This window comes from Apostichopus japonicus, chromosome 6, assembly GCF_037975245.1.
Source record: "Apostichopus japonicus isolate 1M-3 chromosome 6, ASM3797524v1, whole genome shotgun sequence".
NCBI lineage: Eukaryota > Metazoa > Echinodermata > Holothuroidea > Aspidochirotida > Stichopodidae > Apostichopus > Apostichopus japonicus.
Genome location: NC_092566.1, coordinates 7,249,583 through 7,269,701, shown reverse-complemented (window position 1 = coordinate 7,269,701; position 20,119 = coordinate 7,249,583). Strand labels below are relative to the sequence as shown.

At 37.8% G+C, this 20,119-nt stretch overlaps 1 protein-coding gene and 1 long non-coding RNA gene across 2 annotated transcripts in view; one reads left to right on the top strand and one right to left on the bottom strand.

Moving 5' to 3' along the window:
- The window catches only part of LOC139968836 (uncharacterized), a 31,313-nt gene extending 17,666 nt beyond the window's left edge, over positions 1–13,647 (bottom strand). The window contains exons 1-7 of the mRNA XM_071973339.1: positions 13,394–13,647; positions 6,664–6,956; positions 5,832–5,963; positions 4,822–4,988; positions 3,686–4,513; positions 2,681–2,806; positions 315–908 (exon numbers count right to left, since the gene is read on the bottom strand). Of these exons, the coding sequence (XP_071829440.1) occupies positions 315–908; positions 2,681–2,806; positions 3,686–4,513; positions 4,822–4,988; positions 5,832–5,963; positions 6,664–6,928 (2,112 nt within the window). The 5' untranslated portion in view covers positions 6,929–6,956; positions 13,394–13,647. The remainder of the gene's footprint in view (positions 1–314; positions 909–2,680; positions 2,807–3,685; positions 4,514–4,821; positions 4,989–5,831; positions 5,964–6,663; positions 6,957–13,393) is intronic.
- Positions 13,648–14,590: 943 nt separating this feature from the next.
- The window catches only part of LOC139968843 (uncharacterized), a 97,546-nt gene continuing 92,017 nt past the window's right edge, over positions 14,591–20,119 (top strand). Inside the window, exon 1 of the long non-coding RNA XR_011793555.1 lies at positions 14,591–14,740. This is a non-coding gene — a long non-coding RNA (uncharacterized lncRNA). The remainder of the gene's footprint in view (positions 14,741–20,119) is intronic.

Sequence of the window (20,119 nt, the reverse complement as noted above, 5' to 3'; positions counted from 1 at the left end):
CAATATCTCAAAAAGTAAAAGTAGCTAAAATAGCACTTACTCCCAGCCTCTCTAGTGTAGTGATGATACTCCTAATAGGACACTAACAGGAAAATGGGCAGGCAGGTAACCCACCCCAGGGAATTAAAATGGGTGACTTGGCAGGGAATTAAAATGGGTGACTTGGGGTAGGCCTACTTATATTTTCAGACTCAGAACACTTTCAAAAGCTACAATGTACTTGATGATTCTCAGATCAAATATTGTAGCCATACTTGCCTAAAGCCCCCCCCCCCCCCAAAAAAAAAAAAAAAAAAAATGGCTATAGGACTTACCCAACTTCCAGCACCAAAGTAACTGAGGGTTGTCCTGAGTCCTGGTGATCCATCATCTAAGTAGAGTAATTGGAAGTAAAAAATTTTCTGTTCGCTCATGTATCGAAAGAGAGGATGGATGTAGCTGATGGAGGATGGAAGGATACGTGCAAAGTTAGGGTATGAGAAGGTATTTACAGACGGGTCGTCCACATCATAACCTATCATAGGGACCTTGTTGCTGCTGACGAGACTGTTGACAACAGCGACCACGTCCAATTCTCTGGGACCGACGATCCCGAAGAAGTGCTCCAGCCGTGTTCCGTCAGCGGATAGACGGGTCGCAGAATGGCCCAAGTCGAACGACCCTCTCTGTAATAGATCGAGGGTGATGTCTGCCGCCCTCTGTGGAAAGTTGCAGGTGTTGAAACCGTCCATTCCGAGGGTTATGCCAGGTAGGAGGTCGGTGTCGTTATTAATGGCTTCGATGGCGTACAGCATGGCTTCCACGTAGAGGGCGCCACTCTCACTGAGGTCACCGCACTGCGATATCTCTTCATTCCATTCGTTGACGGGGAAAAACCCAGCGAGGATTACATCGCCCTCAACGTATGCCTACGCAAGAGGAAAATTGGAAGCTTAGGTTTGCCATAGAAGTGTAATAATAAATCGCCAACAGTATAGATATAATGTACATATTTATACAGGATATTAAGGGAGTTCCCTGTTCAAACATACCAAAGAACATAATTCCATTGCTAATGATGTCGGACAAATCATTCTGAAGGAGAAGCTAATAGAGTGAAATGAAAGAAACTTGTAAGGTAGCAAGAATGCTCAGGATAAAATACGAATGTGGTTTGGAACTTTATATTCATACAAACCCATTATAACATGTACGAGTATAGAGATTTATAGATCTACATAGATCTACGTAGATCAATTTTCTTTTATATTCTTGGAGTTACTGGGAGGATGTATACATCTTTGTATATCTATGTAGATCTATACATCTACCTAGTGCCTCCAAGAGTATAAAATAAAATTTCACCAATAAGAGGAGCTCAAATCAGTCACAGGTGAAGTTGTTCTTGAAGTCTTGCATATCTCACCAAAAATCCATTTTTCCTCTATTTTCTTCCATAATTTTAGACGCTGTTTCAAACCAAGATGGACCGCATCATTCTCCTTCTCCCTTTAGTCCAGAGTTCCTAATTAACTGACTTGTAATAATCGAATTCCAGCTTTAGCTCTCTTTGTTGTGCATGTCTTTAAAATTAGCATAGAAAAACTATCAGCAATATAGGCCTGGCTAGCCGGAAGACAGACTCTGCCATTTCTTCTGTGCACACAAAGAAAGTACTTAGTAGTTTTATGCTATCAAGTATCAAATCAGTAACGCTCGAGTGAACTTGAGGAGGACTGTTTTTTCCTGTAGGCAAGCTTGATCACCGTCATGTAAAAACCTGGAATGATTTTTAAAGCAGCATTTTGCGTCCTTTTCTATGATATTTCTCAACCTCACTGACTCCACTATGCCATAACGACATACATAACTAGCTTATCTATTTATATTTTACTTCAAATGGTGGCATAAAAGTCGAAAAAATGCAACTTTCAACTTTGTTGTTCTCCAAGATATTTTCCGTTGGGAACCCGATAAACCTCGCCCATAATATGAATATTTCAACACTACGAACGTCATTGACAGATACGTAATATAACACAATGCTTGATTTGTGTACAGTCTATATGGCAGTTGTACCAGGGAGTTGCATAACAACTCCCAACGCAAAGTCTTGAATCTATTTTTAGCAACGGCTCATAACTAAACCTGCATCTCTGATTGGTTGAATTCAAACTAGTGGGTTTGGGAACTGAATGCGATTTAATTTTGTATGTGCAATACTCGCCAATTAACGTTTTTGGCAGGGAAAAACTTGGCTAATATCTTAATTTGCTGTTTTGTGATTTGATGTATGTAAGAAACTCGATGGACATGTCAAAAAAGTAGAAAACGGCGACCAAACGCAAAATGCTCATGAATAAAGATACTATTCACTGATTGGTGGAATTCAAACTAGTGGATTTGGAGATATGAAAACTTTGTTGAGGACACTTTTACTCGTTATCGATATAAATCGTTAATTACTCGCTAATTAACGCTCTTGGCAGGGTGAAACTTGGATGGTATCTTAGTTTGCTGTTTTATGATTGATACATGTAAAAAAATCGATGCACATGTTAAAAAGGTGGAAAAAAGTGACCCAACGCAAAATGCTGCTTTAAAAGTAGGCTAATTAATGATGGTTTGTTTATTGCACAGATTCATAGAGGAATTACACAAACCATGACAGGAAGACCTGGTTTTTGCAATCTCTACTCACCACAGCTTCTCCTTCCTTCAGCCTCAAAAGAAAACACTGAGGATCCAAGCAAACTTCTTCACATTGGGAGGCTTGGATTGGAAAATCTGTGAATGCACCAAATACGCCATTGGACCATTCTGTGACCTGAAAAGCCAAAAACAAAAAAAACAAAAAACTAGACAACCATCCATTTCACGGACACAACCAACGACATAGCTGTTTTTGTTTGAAGTTATATATAATAAAGTTATACCCGCAATGCATTTTGTGACCACATGCATGAGCTTTGCCTGCTTTTAAGTTTGTTACACGTCAGATCCAAAGCATGCAGAGTGGTAAAGCAATTTTTGTTGATCTGGTTTCTCTGGTAACTGCACTTGAAAGATCCTTACCATGTGTAGGTAATTAAGGGCAGCCTCAATTGGCCATACCAAACAAACAAGAGATTTAAATTGTGCAAAACGAAAATGTTTATAAGAAGGTGTGATCATTTTTTAAACATCTTCTTTGCACATGTTTACATTTCTCTTTTGTGTTAGTTTTTTTTTGGCGCAAATGTTTAGTTAGGTGTTTTGTAAGGTGAAATTAACAGAGTTTGAGAACATTTTCACCAAAAAAAAAGGGATATCTTGTGGCTGTTGGACAGGGCTTTCGAGGGACAGGAAAAACTCAAGCATTAATATCGCTTGAAAAAACACTGAGGATCCAACTTACTTTTACACATTCTCTTACACAGGCTCCAGACTAGTGGATAAGCCAGTTTGCTAACAGTATTATTTTATTTTTTTAAATATAGCGTAAGAATTAGAAGAAAAAGTTGTTTATTGTGAAAAACATGTCTGGCAAATTATGAGACAACTGCACCTTTTCCAGCAAAAGAAGCAGAGATAGTTCATGTTAGCCTTTGCAGCTATAGTTCACCGATTACACTATATAGAAACTAGTGTGCATAGGTTTGGAAATATAACATATTGTTTAACAGTTTGAGATCTAACTTGCAAAAGAAGTGGCTTTTTAACTCACCAAGTATTTCTGTCCATCAGTATTGTTCAATGCCATCACCTGAAACCGAGTATATTCTGGGTCTCCGCTGGGTTTGAAAGCGACTCTTCCATTGTTTCCGACTTGACTGGCGAAATCCACTTGCTTCAGCCTGGCCAAGTATGTTTCTTGCGTGAATGCAGGCAATTCGTCGCAGGTAGCTTCGTCGCATTCTAACACATCCTTCAGAGCCTGGACGTGGGCATCCACGGAATCGATCACTGGTGCCACGAAGGGGTTCCTCTGGTACGACGTCATATGCTCGGTGATATCTGATTGGTCGCACATGGAACCCTCGCTCCCGTCGAAGCTGCAATCATAACTGCTCTCCCAAAAATGTCGAAACCAAGGGTTGGCTTCCTGGCTGTGAGCTGTCAGGTTCAAATTTTTGAAGTAGCTATCAAATTCGTCGTCGTCTCCTTGCGATGTGTCCAAGCTATCTGGTACAGCACTATAAACTGTCGCTATATTTGAAGGGAAGGTGCGGACAGGGACACTCAGAAATAGATCGAAGGTGACGATGAATTGTAGATCCGATACTTGGTGGTCCGCAGCTTTCATCGCAAGGTCCCTGAAGAAACCAGCCTCGGTTAATACGACCACTGTCTTCACCGTACTGGAGAAGAGACTCCTGTAAATTTCATCGAGGACGCTAACCGAATCGTTCAGTCGGTAATGCTGTGAGACGCACATTCCGGTCTTAGCTGCAGTGTCCAGGAAGAGATTGGACCGCAATGTCGATTCTTCGCTATCGGTAGAGACCAGATAGACATAGCTCATATTTACGGTATTCATAAAGTCTGCCATCACCTTCAGCGAGCAAGAGGTGGAGAGGGAGAGAGGTGGAGAGAGAGATAGATAGATAAAACAAAACAAGAGCAACAAGAGGCAAAAGTAAAACTAGAAAGAATCAATAGAAATGAGTATAAGCCTCCATTTTCAAAACATTTCATTTCTTTTGATAAAGTCAAATCTAGATGTGATATTTAATTAATAATTAATATTTGATAATTGTTTATTATTATTATTATTATAACGTTGACGTAATTATACAAGTCCAGGTTTAGAAACTTGTGCTCATGATAATACCTCATTTCACATCTGAATGTAGCACCTACCCTTATTTCTTCTACATATGATGGTACCCTCCTGGTGACATAATCGAGTCCGAACGTGTCAGACAACGTAAGCAGGTCGGCAGCATATCCTGTAGTTGCAACAAATGCATTAGACAACAAAGTACCTAAAACTGATCCAAGGCCATCGTCATGGGAGCCAATTAAACCTGATGCAATTACCAAAGATAAAAAAAAAGACTTAATAAAACAGCAAATATGATAATCAATTTTCTTAAATTTTTGGCAAAGATGGAAACGTTATTAATTAATTATTGAAATTAAATTCTTGACATTTTGTCTCAGGACATTTGGCATTATACTTTAACTGCATATACAAGCAAAGAGAATTGAACATTTTACTGAAGTTTACTTTATTAATTGGAACCGTCACTCCCCCCCCCCCTAAAAAAATAATATGAGTCCTTTGCACAGAAATTTCAGGCTAAATGACAATGACAACAATTTCTTTCCAGCAATTTTGTACAGTACATGAATGTTTTACAAAGTATAAACGAATATTTTGATATACAATACAATCTAGAGAGACAGGTACAAAGAAAGAAAAAAACATTCATCATGTTAATTGATATAATATTTATGATACAATATTTAAGCTATACAAATGCATGGAAAAGAAGTGCAATGCCTATAGAATGTTTTCCCCATTTTGAATATAATAAATATATACATATATACTGGAGAGAAATTGGTGAATGGAAACAAACTATAAAAAAAAAAATAATAATATAAATGAAAGGGGAAGAAAACTAAAACGCTTATTTGATTGATTTATTTTCAATTGACCGTTTATTTTGTTTTAAAAAACAGGATCACAATATTTATATCTTGCACTTAACCCTGTAGCTAATATAGATCGCCATGTCAAAGGAGTAAAAAAAAAAAAAAAAAAATTTACTTGTTAACTGAAAAAGTTATATTTGGTAGAATTCCACAAAAGTTTTACTGAAAACGCTGGTACAGTGAGAAAACTCTGTTTACTATGCCCGTACCTGGCTTCACTCTTTCTCCACAGCCTTGGAGGACATTACTATCACCCTGACTAATCAAGCGGTCTTTCAGAAATGTGACAGAATGATCCACTGCTGCAGCCCTGGAGTAACAAGTGTCATATGCTTCAAGACCTATAGCAACAATAAAAAAGTACCAGAAATCAGTATGCAACACAGTCATCAAAAATTAGATTCATTAACCATAAAATTTGCATTTTACACCTTTATCAGGGATGTGCCCACGCTGGGCGGCACCGCCCAGCACTATCTTAAAAATCGTGGATCCCGCCCAGCACTATTTTAATCTAAAATCCCGACATTCCTAACAATATATTCAACATAAATTGGGCCTAGCCAATGCCAAAATCATACAGACTAATAATGCATCAGTTACGCATACGAGAAACATTGCTTACGGCTCTCAATCCGTCCCTTGTAAAATCTCTTTGAAACAAACTAATAACTTTTACCAGGTACGTAATATATTTCACTAAAAAAAAAAAAGATGTAAACTGTTTCAAAACTAGTACTTGTGTATGTGCTTTAAAAGCTACACAAGTGCCAGCATTTGGCATCTGAGCACCTTCAAAAATCGAAAAATTGAGGGGGGGGAGGAAGGATGATGAAGGGGGGGGAAGAAAGGGGTGTGCGGGAAGGACGGACCAGGTTTGATGAGAAAGGAGAGTCTGGGTAATTTCACTTGAAACTGTAATTTAAATATTTGTGAAGCATTTGTGAAGCTGGTGTGGGGGGTTGGAGGATATGGTGGGGGCATATTGCATTCCTACATAATCCCCTCTCCCCTTTACAACATCTGCATGTATAAACTCACCTATAGAAATGCCTGGGATTCTTCCTTCTGCTTTCTTAATAGCAAATATAAATGCTTCAAGCAGCTGGATGTTTTGAGGATTGGGTATGACGGTCTCATCACAAATCGTTGAAGTTTCGTCGCCAGATCCAAAAAAGGAAAACATGAAACCCAGAGTGACGTTGCCTTCGATGAGCCCGAGCTTTCTATGACTACACTCTGTGGAATCATGATTGGCACTGACGCCGGCTATGAACACGGCAAGGAGGATGGGTAACAGTTGCATGGTGGTGGGTTCTTCTCCTCCGGCTTACCTGCGGGAATCCAAACAAAAACAAGAAAATAAATAGAAAGAAAAGGAGTAGGAAAGAAGGGGTGGGGAAGGAGGGAGGAGAGGGGGAAAGAGCCAACTCTTAGAGTTGTAGTGAGTCGGTTCAAAGATTGAGTGAGCCGACGGAGTCTTTGTCAGTGTTTTTCCTGCGAGAGTCACTGTGTTATTTCTATGCATGTGTAAATGTTTGACAAACTTGTTCGAGTCACATCAGTTTTAAAGTTTAGTGACTTGAGTCACATGCAGCTTGTTAAAACACTGGCCAATAACTCCCGGCCGTGCCCCTCCCACCCCATAAACAATTGGGACGGGGGACACGACCCACCATTTTCTGAAGTGTAGGGACACGATATCAAATGTTGCCCCCTCGGCCCCTCCCCCTCCGGGTTTAGTGACTGACTCTTTTAGGCGCTATAGGCCTATCAGGCTATTCATGACCCTTGTATCTCGTAAACTTATCTCTTATTACTGTACATTGTGCTTTGTATTTAGTAGTCATGATTATTTTTTATTCTCATCTGTTCAAGCTTCCCCCGATGAAAAACATAACTTTTCAATTGGGTTGTAATATGAAATACAGATTTCATTTAAAGTAGCGTAAATTAAAATGAGGAACCCTGCCCATACCCCACTTAGGCTATCTGCTAAGCCAGCAAATAAAGAAAGCACATGTGATGGATCGTGTTAATTATTTCCATCGTTCTACGAAAGTCTTGACTTTCACCCTTCTTGAATATTCATTATTTCATAGCTTGTTGCCACGCAAGTACTGTCTTGGTAAATGAAAGGTGTTCTTCGTTTACAAATCACGCCTAGTGGTAGTGTTCTACCTCTTGCGTAACTTTCTTGCATAACTTTCTTGCCACAAATCCACGCCACTTGCTATCGAATCTGTAGACAGGAAAGATCCATTCGAATATCCTCCCTGTTTTTATAATTACTTTAACAAAGATTTAATTAGTGTCTCGATCTATACTAGCCATCGAGATGTGAGAGTGAACACCTTTTCACACTGTTGCTGTTTGCTCCACCGCCCTTTTATTTTTATTCTTATGCTTGTACTTTCTTTGAAATCACTGGCCATTAAACCCAGTGGTATTTTGGAACCATGATAGAGAGACGAAGTATAAATTTTGCTTGTTTGTTTCATTTCGTTCGAGTCTCCACAGACACGCATCATTTGCTAGTCTCCTTTCTACAATATTATATTTCATATTTTATAGTATGTGGTAATATCATGTACAAGAAATGTAACACTACATGTACATGTAAATTATATTGTGCATTCAGTTTAGTTTGGAATGCCACTCATCACAATTTTAATTTTTTTGACATAATTACATATTTCATATTTACATTTCATAGTTACATATCTCATAATTACATATTTCCTAATTACATAAGGAGTGTTAGCTCAGTGGTTAATGCCTGTGCCTTCCAATCATAAGATCCCCAGTTCGAGTCACTCCAAGATTAATGTACATATGTCGTCTAGTTACAGAGTTAAATATGAATCTAAGAGACTGACTTTGTTCAGCTTGCGGCTTTGATAAGCCAAATCAGGCTTCTTCGCGAGTTCCTACTTGCAGGAGGATCTAAAATACATACATAGTAGTTTTGAGACAGATACATATATGGTGCTAAGTCTGGGTGCTAAGCTGCTTGTCAATGTTGTTGTTATAACCATGTTACTTGTTATACCTCAAGATCTAGTTTGGTATAGTTACGTATATATATGTTCACAAAATATTTTATTTGTGATTTAACTGATGCCAAGTACAGGGCCATAGCCTGTGGGGGGGGGGAGGGGGAGGGCAGCTGTCCCTGTGAGATCCCCACTTCCTAAATGGGGGTAGGCCTACAATAGTGTGAAATCCTGGACAGGGGTACGCAATTTCACTTAGTTTTGGCAGAATGACCATATCACTTCTTCTGATTTTATTTAGTCAGTATAGTGTGCATGCAACATCAAGATTCTAGGCACGTACTGTAGGAATGGCGTTCAAAAAGTACAAGTTTATTTTAACCACTTATAAATACGGATATGCATGATTGCAGATGCGATGACCTTGGGTTTGTTTGATTTTCACAAGTTTTGTTAGGCTAATAATAAACGTACAGGGCTAGCTCCTAAGATTTCACCTGCGTGAACAAGTGTAGCATTCTCATGTGAAACTTATATCATAAATAGTTTGTTGCATCTATAGATGTTTAATATAGGCCTATCAGTTTCATTGTTAGCCCCTTTATCAGTGCCCCAATAGTTTAACAAAGAATTGAGGCACAGTCCCTTACACCGCCCACCCAATCAGCTCATCCACCCCCTCCCCCAACCCCCGTAGGCCCTTTTTGGCATGTAAAACAAAGAATGATAACACAAACCCAACCATTAATTTACACATACATTCCCTATATGGCTTCCCATCAGCATCTAGAGGGGTTCGGCTACTATCAGAATACCCTAGTGTACTATTATACCTTCAAATGGACCTGTGTAAAACAGTGAATATATCAGAGGTTATAAAGCGACGTAAAGTCCCAGTTTTTCCCCTACAAAGTTATTTTATGAAGATTTTTTTATTTCTTCTAATGAATATGTGTAAATTTCTAGAACATGAGATCTCAAACTTAAGAATGTTTAGATGCAACTTACAAGGCCTGGGACGTGCCATTTCTGGTTATCTGGGAGGCATTTTTGGCAAATATTTTCTTGCTGTGCTACGTGCCAACCAATGATGGCACTCCACTTAGTGTCATGATGGTCCCTTTTGGGAAATGGCCCAGCCACTGAAACTTTCTTCAAAAATGCCCTGGTATAAACACACATGTAACATTTGGAAGATACATGTCTTTCGCTGTTCCTCAACTCTCCCCATAGGAGGTCTACCCAGGGTACAGCCCTGAAGTATCTTTATATTATAGGTTTTTATGTTTCCGATAAAGTAAATGTGCCCAGTGTTTCTTAAACATGGGTCTAATCACTATAGTCAGATGTGACTTATGTTAAAATATATTTATGACTGACACATCAATTCAGGGACCAAACAGTAACAAACTTGAAGATTTGTAGTTGTGAGTCCCCCCCCTGGACTGACTGGGACTTCACTCCTGGACCCTATCAGGGGCCCTAAAGTAGGCCCCTGGACCCCCCCGATAGAGGCTTTGTGACAAGGCGATTGCAGACTCCTTCAGTTTTATCCATGTTCAGTCATTTATTTCCCCCATCCCCATTTTTCAATTCCGATTGACACCCCTGCCCCCTTCCAATAATAGGTGGAAGTTGTCACAATATTGTTTGATTTACACCTTTAGATCATTGATGCACTGTCACATGGTGATAATTACTGTTCAATAGTACCTTTTATGCATACATTCTGCTTCATAATTTGAACAAGAAACAAAAAGAAAGAAAAAAATTGACTAATCATAAACACAAGTTCTTCATCTGGTGGGGGGGGGGGGGGTTCAGTATATTGAGTAGAATCTACAATTTTTTTACCACAATCACCTTACTAAAAGAGCTGCAGTTTCAATATCATTAGTGAGGTGAAGGGTCTGGGAGATATCGAACAATCAGCATCGTCATGCATGATTATAATACATGCAACCACAGATCGGTATTAACAAAATGAAAAAAGAAAAGAAAAAAATATGACCGCAGACGTCAAACAAACATATATATATAGTGGAAAGGCATTGTTGATGGTTATAACATCGAATCTGAAAATAAGTCTGACATCAAAATTAAAATTAGCTCCAAACAATAAAACCGCACACTGGATTACTAACTAGAAAATAAAGAATGAAAATATGACTCATTCCACCAATATCGATGCAAAACCATTTTGTCTCAATTAATGACAATGGTGTTACCACCTACGTGTTATTACACAATGAGATTTTTGCAAGAATCATGGTAGTCAGCTTGAAGCGAATAAAATACTAAGCTATTGACCGCCATCAAATAATGCATGGTTATAAAGGAACCATAGTTTGAACAGTTCAACTTGTCAGTTTAATATTGTCCCGAGTAAAAATATATCGCAGCCTTTTTCATCCATAAAAATGGTAATTTTCAAGAGCCCCTTAAGTGTAAATACCAGAAATTAGTCTGTCTTGTTTCATACTGTATGTATCCAAGTGTGATTTTGTTGAATTGCAGAGTTAAACAGATGTATATATACACCCAGTTAGGACATTTATTTCTATATATATATATTGTAGTCATGTCCCACTTCAAAGCACTCATACTGTCAGTATGAGCAGTATGAATATCATATTTCAATCAGATTATGGTTAAGAACTGTTTGCACTGTCCATTCCAGTGCTTTGAAGCATAATATTGGGGGGCGTGGGGGATGGGAGGGGAGGTGACAGTTTAGAGAGGTATTAGCAATAGCAAATTGTCACAACTGGCTCGTATATACAGGCCTTACATTTGGATTATCATGGCATATCTGCCATCAAAGTGGTGAAAGGATGACACTACCCTAATGTAATTGACATTCCAGTATTGGCCCCATGGTCAAGAGTGTCACATATATGTTTCAATGTTTGCAACTTAAACCTTTTGTCACCCAAAGGTCAGTGTTTCAACATGCATGGTGAGTTGTAACATTGGTTGCAATTGTGGTGGAAACATGTTACAAACTGTTCTATTTTTGTATTTTATTTGGGGAATAACCTATACGTTTCCCTTTCTATATTATATTAACAATATAAAAATTAGCTCTAACAACAGGTAAGGAGGTTCAGGTAAGAAAATATATATATATATTTTGGAACATTTCCAAAAATAAACAATCGACTTGATGAAAATTTTTAATAACGATAGGAAACCACAACTCGCTTAAAATAGAATAGGAAGTTTGATTTCTTTGAAACTCTCCACTTTGCTTTTGGCATGTGATGAATACAGACATGTAGTAGAAAAAAAAAAGAGTTGAAACTGCATTTCAATTACCGATTTACCGCCAGCTAGTAAAGGTTCATTTCGTAGACAAACCTATGAAATTGTCTTAATTTGATCATTCATATTATAGTATTATTTTCAGTGATATTCACTACGTTTGTAAATTTATTGGGAAATTTCAAGACGGACCCTAAGGCAAAAAAAAAAGTGTTTAATTCATTGCTGTTTGTACTGTTTTTGTACCACTTTTGTTACAGAGTTTTTACTAGAGAGTCAATTCAGGGAGCTGTTTAACATTGTTAACAGTTTCACAGTTATTGGAGGTTTGAAGTAAGTTTGTCACAATTAGAGCCCAGCAGGCACTATGATTCCTTGCTAATATTGAATATTCAAGTGTTGTATGTCATTGTCCAATATCATAATATTTATGCCCACATATGTACCAGCTATTAACCAACAACTGTATTCCAAGTTTGGATATATTCTGAATTTGATCCCAAAAATACTTGGCCCAAACAAAGTGGCTCAAACATATATTTGTCCCCAAAATAAAACTCCCAAAAATTGTATTATGTAAATATTGGGTCCAAACAATTAGACCCCAAAGAATGTGTGTCCCACAATGCATCTGAAGTGGAAATATTATTTGAGCCCACCTAGCCCAAAAATGGGCCTGGAATTTTTTCGGGCCCAGATGGCCCCAGAAAATAAGGCTTACATGTATCAGCTATAAACCAACAATTTTGGACCACATTCTACATTGCAATTAATCTTCCCTGCCTAGGGCGGCAAATACCACCCAGTCCGCTGGTTTTGGCCAAAAACAGGGGAGATTGAAAATTTACCTGAGTTGGTAATGCTAGCCATACTGAATGCTCCTCTGCACAAATTTATGATTAAACACAGTGTGCTATTTCAGTGGTCAAGCCAAACTTGTCTTCACACACAGGAAAGTAGTGCTGGCCTTTAAAACACTGTGTCTTACAATCATATGGCAATTAATTAGGCTCAAGGATGTAAGCTAATGGCAGTATTTGGGGTAGTCTATGCTATTAATTAGTAACAAATTATTAATGCTTGAGTGAATTTGAGGAGGACTGTTTTTTATAGGCAGGCTTGACCATCATGGAGTATGATATAACATCAGATTTTTGAGGCAAATGTAATGCAACATGTACATCTTTATTAACACAATTCCATAACAACTTCCTGTTTAACATTACCTTTCCTTCTCTGGTATGAGCCTATAAACATTTCTTACTATTTTCCAAATTAACATTCTGTTGGTGTTTCAAAGGTCATCTGTTATTTCTGCCAAATTTTTATTATATTTATATATTATGTGGGTTAGTAGGGGTTGGGGTGGGGAAGGATGGGGGAGGAGTGGGGGCTGGGTTACAGAGCATCAAATATAGAAAGCACACTTATTTTCTCTCCTAAACTATAAAAATCACCAGAATAGGTTCAGTTTGATGTTAAATAAAAATTATAATACTTAATTAACTCACCACCAGCTTGAATAGTTCTAGGACAGAAGTAAGAGTACAAGCTTCGAAGAAAAATCAGTCAATTTTTGCCACATACGTCAACTAGCTGTAGAGTTACTGACTACAACATGTAATCTCATGCGCTGGAACACAAGCAAACCTGGAACCTGTTGTCCTTACCCCAATTTTGTGTTTAAACTACAATTTCGTCCATGATTCGACTGTTGAATGGTCTCATACTGCAGTACTTGTTTTTAGAAGTCTGAGTTTACTGAAGCAGAAAAGAATTTTTGCAAGTTGATTTTGGTGCCAAGCAGAGCTTGATGCCAACTCACGGTACAGTGAACATATTGTCCTATTGTGTATGCATATACTGAGTACTGGACCAGGTATGATCAGAGCAGAAAGGACTGACGTACGTACATTCATAGCCTGATGCATTCTTCAGAAATATAGAAAAATCTAGGTTCCTCTTAAATTAACTTTGTTAACACACACACGTAACAAGATGGAAGAAAAAAAGCAAATTCATTTGTTAAATATGTGCTCCGGCTGTTATGACTAAATGACTGACGTCAGTGTGAAGGAAGTTGTTCATTGAATTAAACAAACTTTTAGTTCTAATAGTGGTTCATTCAGAGGTTTGTATACAGCTAAATTAACTGTTCACCTAAACTTAACTGGAATCAGTTTTTTGCCTCAAAGAACAAAAAAAAAAACCTAAGTCAAAGTAAAATCATGATTAAAGCTAATAATCTGAATCCAATGTTGAAACTATTTCTATTAAACTCTTAATAGACAGACATACCAAGTTTTCTTCTTAATGGTAAAATGTGAACCACTCCTTCAGTACAACCGATAAAATTGTAAGAGAAAACAGCTGTGAGCAGAAGATTTCCCCACATATTCAAGACCTCATAAGTATTTAGATTTTGATAACGCGAATTGCACACATGAAGGTCTAATATAAATTGTAAATTGAGGTGACACATTTTTGGGGGCATAAACCGCAGGTGTTGTAAAGGTGGGTCTGGTCATGGAGCTATTCGGTAATAGCTCCATGGCCTGGTTCACCAAAATACAGGAGGCCTACAAAAATAATCATCCGTGGCACAAACTGTTGATTAAAGGGTGTGAAGACTCCCCCAAAAAGAAACGTCTAATGTCAGTAATTTGACCTAGTTTTGAATGAGGTGTAACAGAAGTGTTAATCACCACCATCAATCCCAGAAAATACACACACAGCTTGCTACCGTCGGTAATGAGACACTAGTGTACAGTCAGTACATACAGCTACAGTCAATACCCACAGCACAGTGTACAAACGATACAGTGATGGACATCTCAGGTCCAGCTAAAGATAACAAGGTATCACATTTCATTACTGTCTGCATTTTGTAGCGACACGAACAAAACATCACTTGCAAGCAACAGAAAGTTAACTTTTTCAAATGGCCGCACTCGGTTTGGGGCGAGTCTTCAATGCCTTTAACTTGTCTGTATGTTTGTTTGTCTGTCTGGTTTTAAGCAGAAAGCACCGCAGTCAGACATTTCATGAGCTAGACAAATGGCAAAGTTTTATTGCCGTCTGAGATGACCAAACCCTTTGGAGGTTTTCAGAATTCATTGTAACTATTAAAAGGATACCACATGGCATAGCTAAAATGATGAATTAGTATTGCCCTTCATAACTCTGAAGATACTGAAATGAAAAATAGTGGTATAGGTCTATGATCCACCTGGATTGGAGTTTCACTGGCTCAACTTAGCTAGTGTTATATTCACCAGCCAGACCTACAGTATACACATCTCTCCTACACTAGCTGGTGTACATATTAGTCATTTCTTCAATTGCTATTTTGCTAAATTGTTTTCTAACAACCAAAGTTTGCTGTTCAGACAAACAAAAGGCAAGACAACGTCTTTCCGAGAGAATTTGCCACAACAGCCGTGCAGCTTGTCGGAGCCTACATGACACGTTAACGTTACTGTAATATAAAGACAGTAAACAGAGGAATGAAATCCTGGGGAGCAAGTTGGAAGAGAGTTACGGAAAGAGAAAGGGAGGCTGAGAAAAGGGGAAGAGAGGAACATGGGGATTTAAAAAAACCAAATGTTGGTTATATTTTTTGGGCAAGTCGTTACAGCCCCCCCAAATCAAATTGGGCTCCTACGCCTATGAGTATACCTTAATCATACTGGCAGGAACTTTGCTGAGATTCAGACTTTACAACGCAAGATTGTATTAGACAAGAATAGTTTTCGAAATGAGCCACAATGGCTAAGCGAGGGGAGGGGAGGGGGCGGGAGGGTATTATTTACATATTTACATCAACTCAATATATGATAATGGCCTGTGACTAACCAAATGATACTATCAAAGAGACCTGGGACTAGGAATCTGTACTATGACAATTACATACACTATTGTGACTCAGCAACCGACAAAATTGAGAAAGCAAACAATTGAACCAAATATGGTAGCATTCTTTCAGACTTAGATCATGCATTTACTACAAAAACAGAACCAAATCAAGAGGCCAATAAGGGAAAAATCTCAAAAGGGAAAAAATTACCTTCAACTCAAGACTTGTCTCAAAACAAACTAGCTAGATTTGGATCCAGTGTATTCTACTACAGCCATGCTGGAAGTTTAATTGATATGTTGAAGTCACAGCAAATAAATGATTTGGGAAGTGATGCCAAAAAAATATCTATTTTTTTATCATCATGCACACATTATACAGTGAGCAAAAAAATCATAATAATGATTAAAAACCTACAAGACTAAATTTTTGCAGCATATACTAGCTCAATTAACTGTCTCTACACTGAAAATAGGTACCTTAACATCTAGGTTCTTCTTTCTCCCTCCCCCCCCCAACAAACAAAACATATACGGTACAAATAGTATATGCCCCACGGTTGAAATATTTTACACAAACCTTCACTTGTGGAAGATGTTTTCACTATCTTCTTAATATCTACTGTCACCAGAAGTGCAGAAGATGTTGTCTGTGGAATATCCCAGTCATTCAATGTTTCCATAAACCCTTTACAAATTCAAACATATATTACTGTACCTGCATTGAATATACAGATATGCACTGTATGCATTGCCAATCAACTAGACAATGCTGTACAGCCATCTATAGGTGTGAACGATATAGATTTAAAAAAATAATACTGTTAGATTTTGGAAACTAGGACTACTCGTCTGTTTCATAGCGAGGGGAGGCCTAGGCCTAGGCTCCACAGATATTTGTCTGGCTTCCAGAAATGGTCAGAAAAATGTTTTTTTTTAAAAAGGTTCTGCCTGCCTTCTTGGAAAAGCTTTGGGTCCCCCTAAAACTAGAACAGAAACTACGAGAAGTCTAGCTACGCCTCTGCTACTCATGATCCATATAATCGATTAGGTTTAAGGTCAGTCAGTGGTGGGACACCAGGTAAATTATCGTTAATAATGGGTACTACTAAAGTGTCTAGACCTGTTCGCTATTGGGCTTTGTGTCGAGAACACCTGTCACAACTACTACGTCTAATGGCATATTATCTATGTTACATGATCGTCAAAGCACTACAGAATTCAGCTAGTAAAGCAGCTACGGCAGAATAACTAACGTTTTAATAGAGTTGGTAAATATACAGTACTTTCATATCGTTATTCATGGTGTTGGAGTACATTCATGTACCTAATAGCTGGGTGACGTATGCCTCCAAAAAAGGAAAAGGTAACATAGTATTTGTGTAAGTTAGGCAATATATGTAAGTTTATAGGTTGACAGGGCGGACAAAATCGGTAAATTAATGAGTTTTATGAGGTCTTCTTTAAAGTTTATCATGTAGAGTCACTGGCAGAGTTGCAACTGGTTAGTTTGTACATGGTGTGATATAAAGTACAAACAAAATGTTAGTAGGCCTATAGGTCAATTGTACAAACAAAGTATAACAGAGTTGCAAGGACATAGTTTGTACATGGTGCTATATCAAGTACAAACAAAATGTTAGAAGGCCTATAGGTCAATTGTAAAAACAAAGTAAAACAGAGTTGCAAGGAGATAGTTTGTACATGGTGCTATAAAATGTAGTACAAAAAACATGTTAGTATAGATCAATTGTGCAAACAAAGTTTAATAGAGTTGCAAGGAGATAGTTTGTACATAGTGCTATATCAAGTACAAACAAAATGTTAGAAGGCCTGTAGGTCAATTGTACAAACAAAGTATAACAGAGTTGCAAGAAGATAGTTTGTACATGGTGCTATAACATGTACAAACAACATGTTAGTATAGATCAATTGTGCAAACAAAGTTTAATAGAGTTGCAAGGGGTTGGTTTGTACATGGTGCTATATAAAGTACAAACAAAATGTTAGTAGGCCTATAGGTCAATTGTACAACATATAACAGCGTTGCAAGCAGATAGTTTGTACAGTACATGGTGCTATAAAATGTACAAACAAAATGTTAATCAGGTCAATTGTGCAAACAAAGTATCATAGAGTTACAAGGGGTTCGTACATGGTGCTATAAATTTACAAACAAAATGTTATTATAGGTCAATTGTGCAAACAAAGTATCATAGAGTTGCAAGGGGTTTGTACATGGTGCTATATAAAGTACAAACATGTTAGTATAGGTCAATTGTACAAACAAAGTATAACAGAGTTGTAAGAAGATAGTTTGTACATGGTGCTATAAAATGTACAAACAACATGTTAGTATAGATCAATTGTGCAAACAAAGTTTAATAGAGTTTCAAGAGGTTGGTTTGTGCATGGTGCTATATAAAGTACAAACAAAATGTTAGTAGGCCTATGATCGGTCAATTGTACAAAGTATAAGAGCGTTGCAAGCAGATAGCTTGTACATGGTGCTATAAAATGTACGAACAAAATGTTAATATAGGTCAATTGTGCAAACAAAGTATCATAGAGTTGCAAGGGGCAGCTTGTACATGGTGCTATAAATTTACAAACAAAATGTTAGTATAGGTCAATTGTGCAAACAAAGTATCATAGAGTTGCAAGGGGTTGGTTTGTACATGCATGTGCTATATAAAGTAAAAACAAAATGTTAGTAGGCCTATAGGTCAATTGTGCAAAGTATAACAGAGAAAAACAAGGAATTTTGTAATGTGACTTTACAAAAAATTTGCAAGAATTTTGTAAATTTTGTAATTGAGTGATGCAAGAACATTTATTTGTTACACCATGGTTTTCATAGGTATGCATGGTTCTATCTGTATTTACTATATACAATGGCCTATACTAGCATAATGAACCTTTATAGTAGTAGTATAGAAAATATTAGTACAAACCATAGCCTGTACTGTAGCTCACAGACATGGGTAATATTCGTACAAGGAATGAAGGACTTCACAATAGACTCACGGTTGATGAACAAGTTAAAAGAAGAGTCGATTAGACAACAATACAGAGTTGCTAGATCGCAGGAATATGTATACACGCATAAAGCATACACAACAATCTAATTTTAGCTCTGGAACAGGCAATCTCCAACTTGAAAACTTGTGTTTTATTATGCTACAAGAAATGAAAGTACAAAATATGGACAAGGAATGGCACCATGGAGAGTCCAAAACACAGCTACCGGATGAGGCATTACGCATCAAGTTTGCAAAGTATAAATAATTATTATAACAACTTATAGTCAACAGTCAACATCTCATAAATTAAGCACGTTGACATTCAATTCATCCTTGCAGTGAAAATAGATTCTGAAATTTAACAGCCTAAACTGTTCTTTTTTAATCAAAGGGTCATATGATGTGTGGGGGGGGGGGGTGGGTTGCAGTAAACTGTAACTTTTGGATTGATTTTTCTTCAATAAATACCTTGGATGGATTCATAGTGCACGTTGTTTATAATATTATATCTTATAAATTGTTACCACTTTTTCAAATGCAACTTTAATCCACACACTGACTGACACATCTTTAACAAAAACACCTAACATTTCGACAGAGGAAATAGGCTAGGAAACAGGCTAGGAAACATCAATTTTTAGGCACTTTTACAAATTGTTTCACTACAAATAGAAGTACTTCTACATTTTAATTCAAGTCGGCTAGGCTAGGTCACAGGCGGTCCTAGCGTTCACCACATTTGGCCTACCGTGTGGCTAACGTGGGGAGCGCCAGTGTGGGCTAGGCCTAAGTCGAACCAAGTGTTAAACAGCTGTTATTGTCTCCATAATTATTTACGCCGAAATGCCGTTTGTGAATTTATTAATTTCTGATAGAATTCACTATTAGGGCCTAGCTTACAGTAGCAATCAGCTCCAGTGACATCTCAGTCTTTTTGGTAAGCTGTCCACGGAGTCACCGAACCACCGGCACGGCACCTTCAGCAAGAGCCAATCATATTTTGTGTTGGACGCAGAGAGTAACATTAATTTTACAACTAGACAGATGTACGGAAGCGTAGAAGGGACATTGCATTGACGAGTTACCAACTTGACAAAACAATTTCTGCAAATTGACGAGTTGCACACTTACTTCGTATACCATCTCGACAAGATGACAAAATTCAGAAAATTGACGTTTTGACGAGATAACGGATCACGTCAATGCATCAATTTTCTGAATTTTGTCATCTTGTCGAGATGGTATACGTAGTAAGTGTGCAACTCGTCAATTTGCAGAAAATTGATGCATTGACGAGATCCGTTATCTCGTCAAAACGTCAATTTTCTGAATTTTGTCACGTTACCATCTCGACAACTC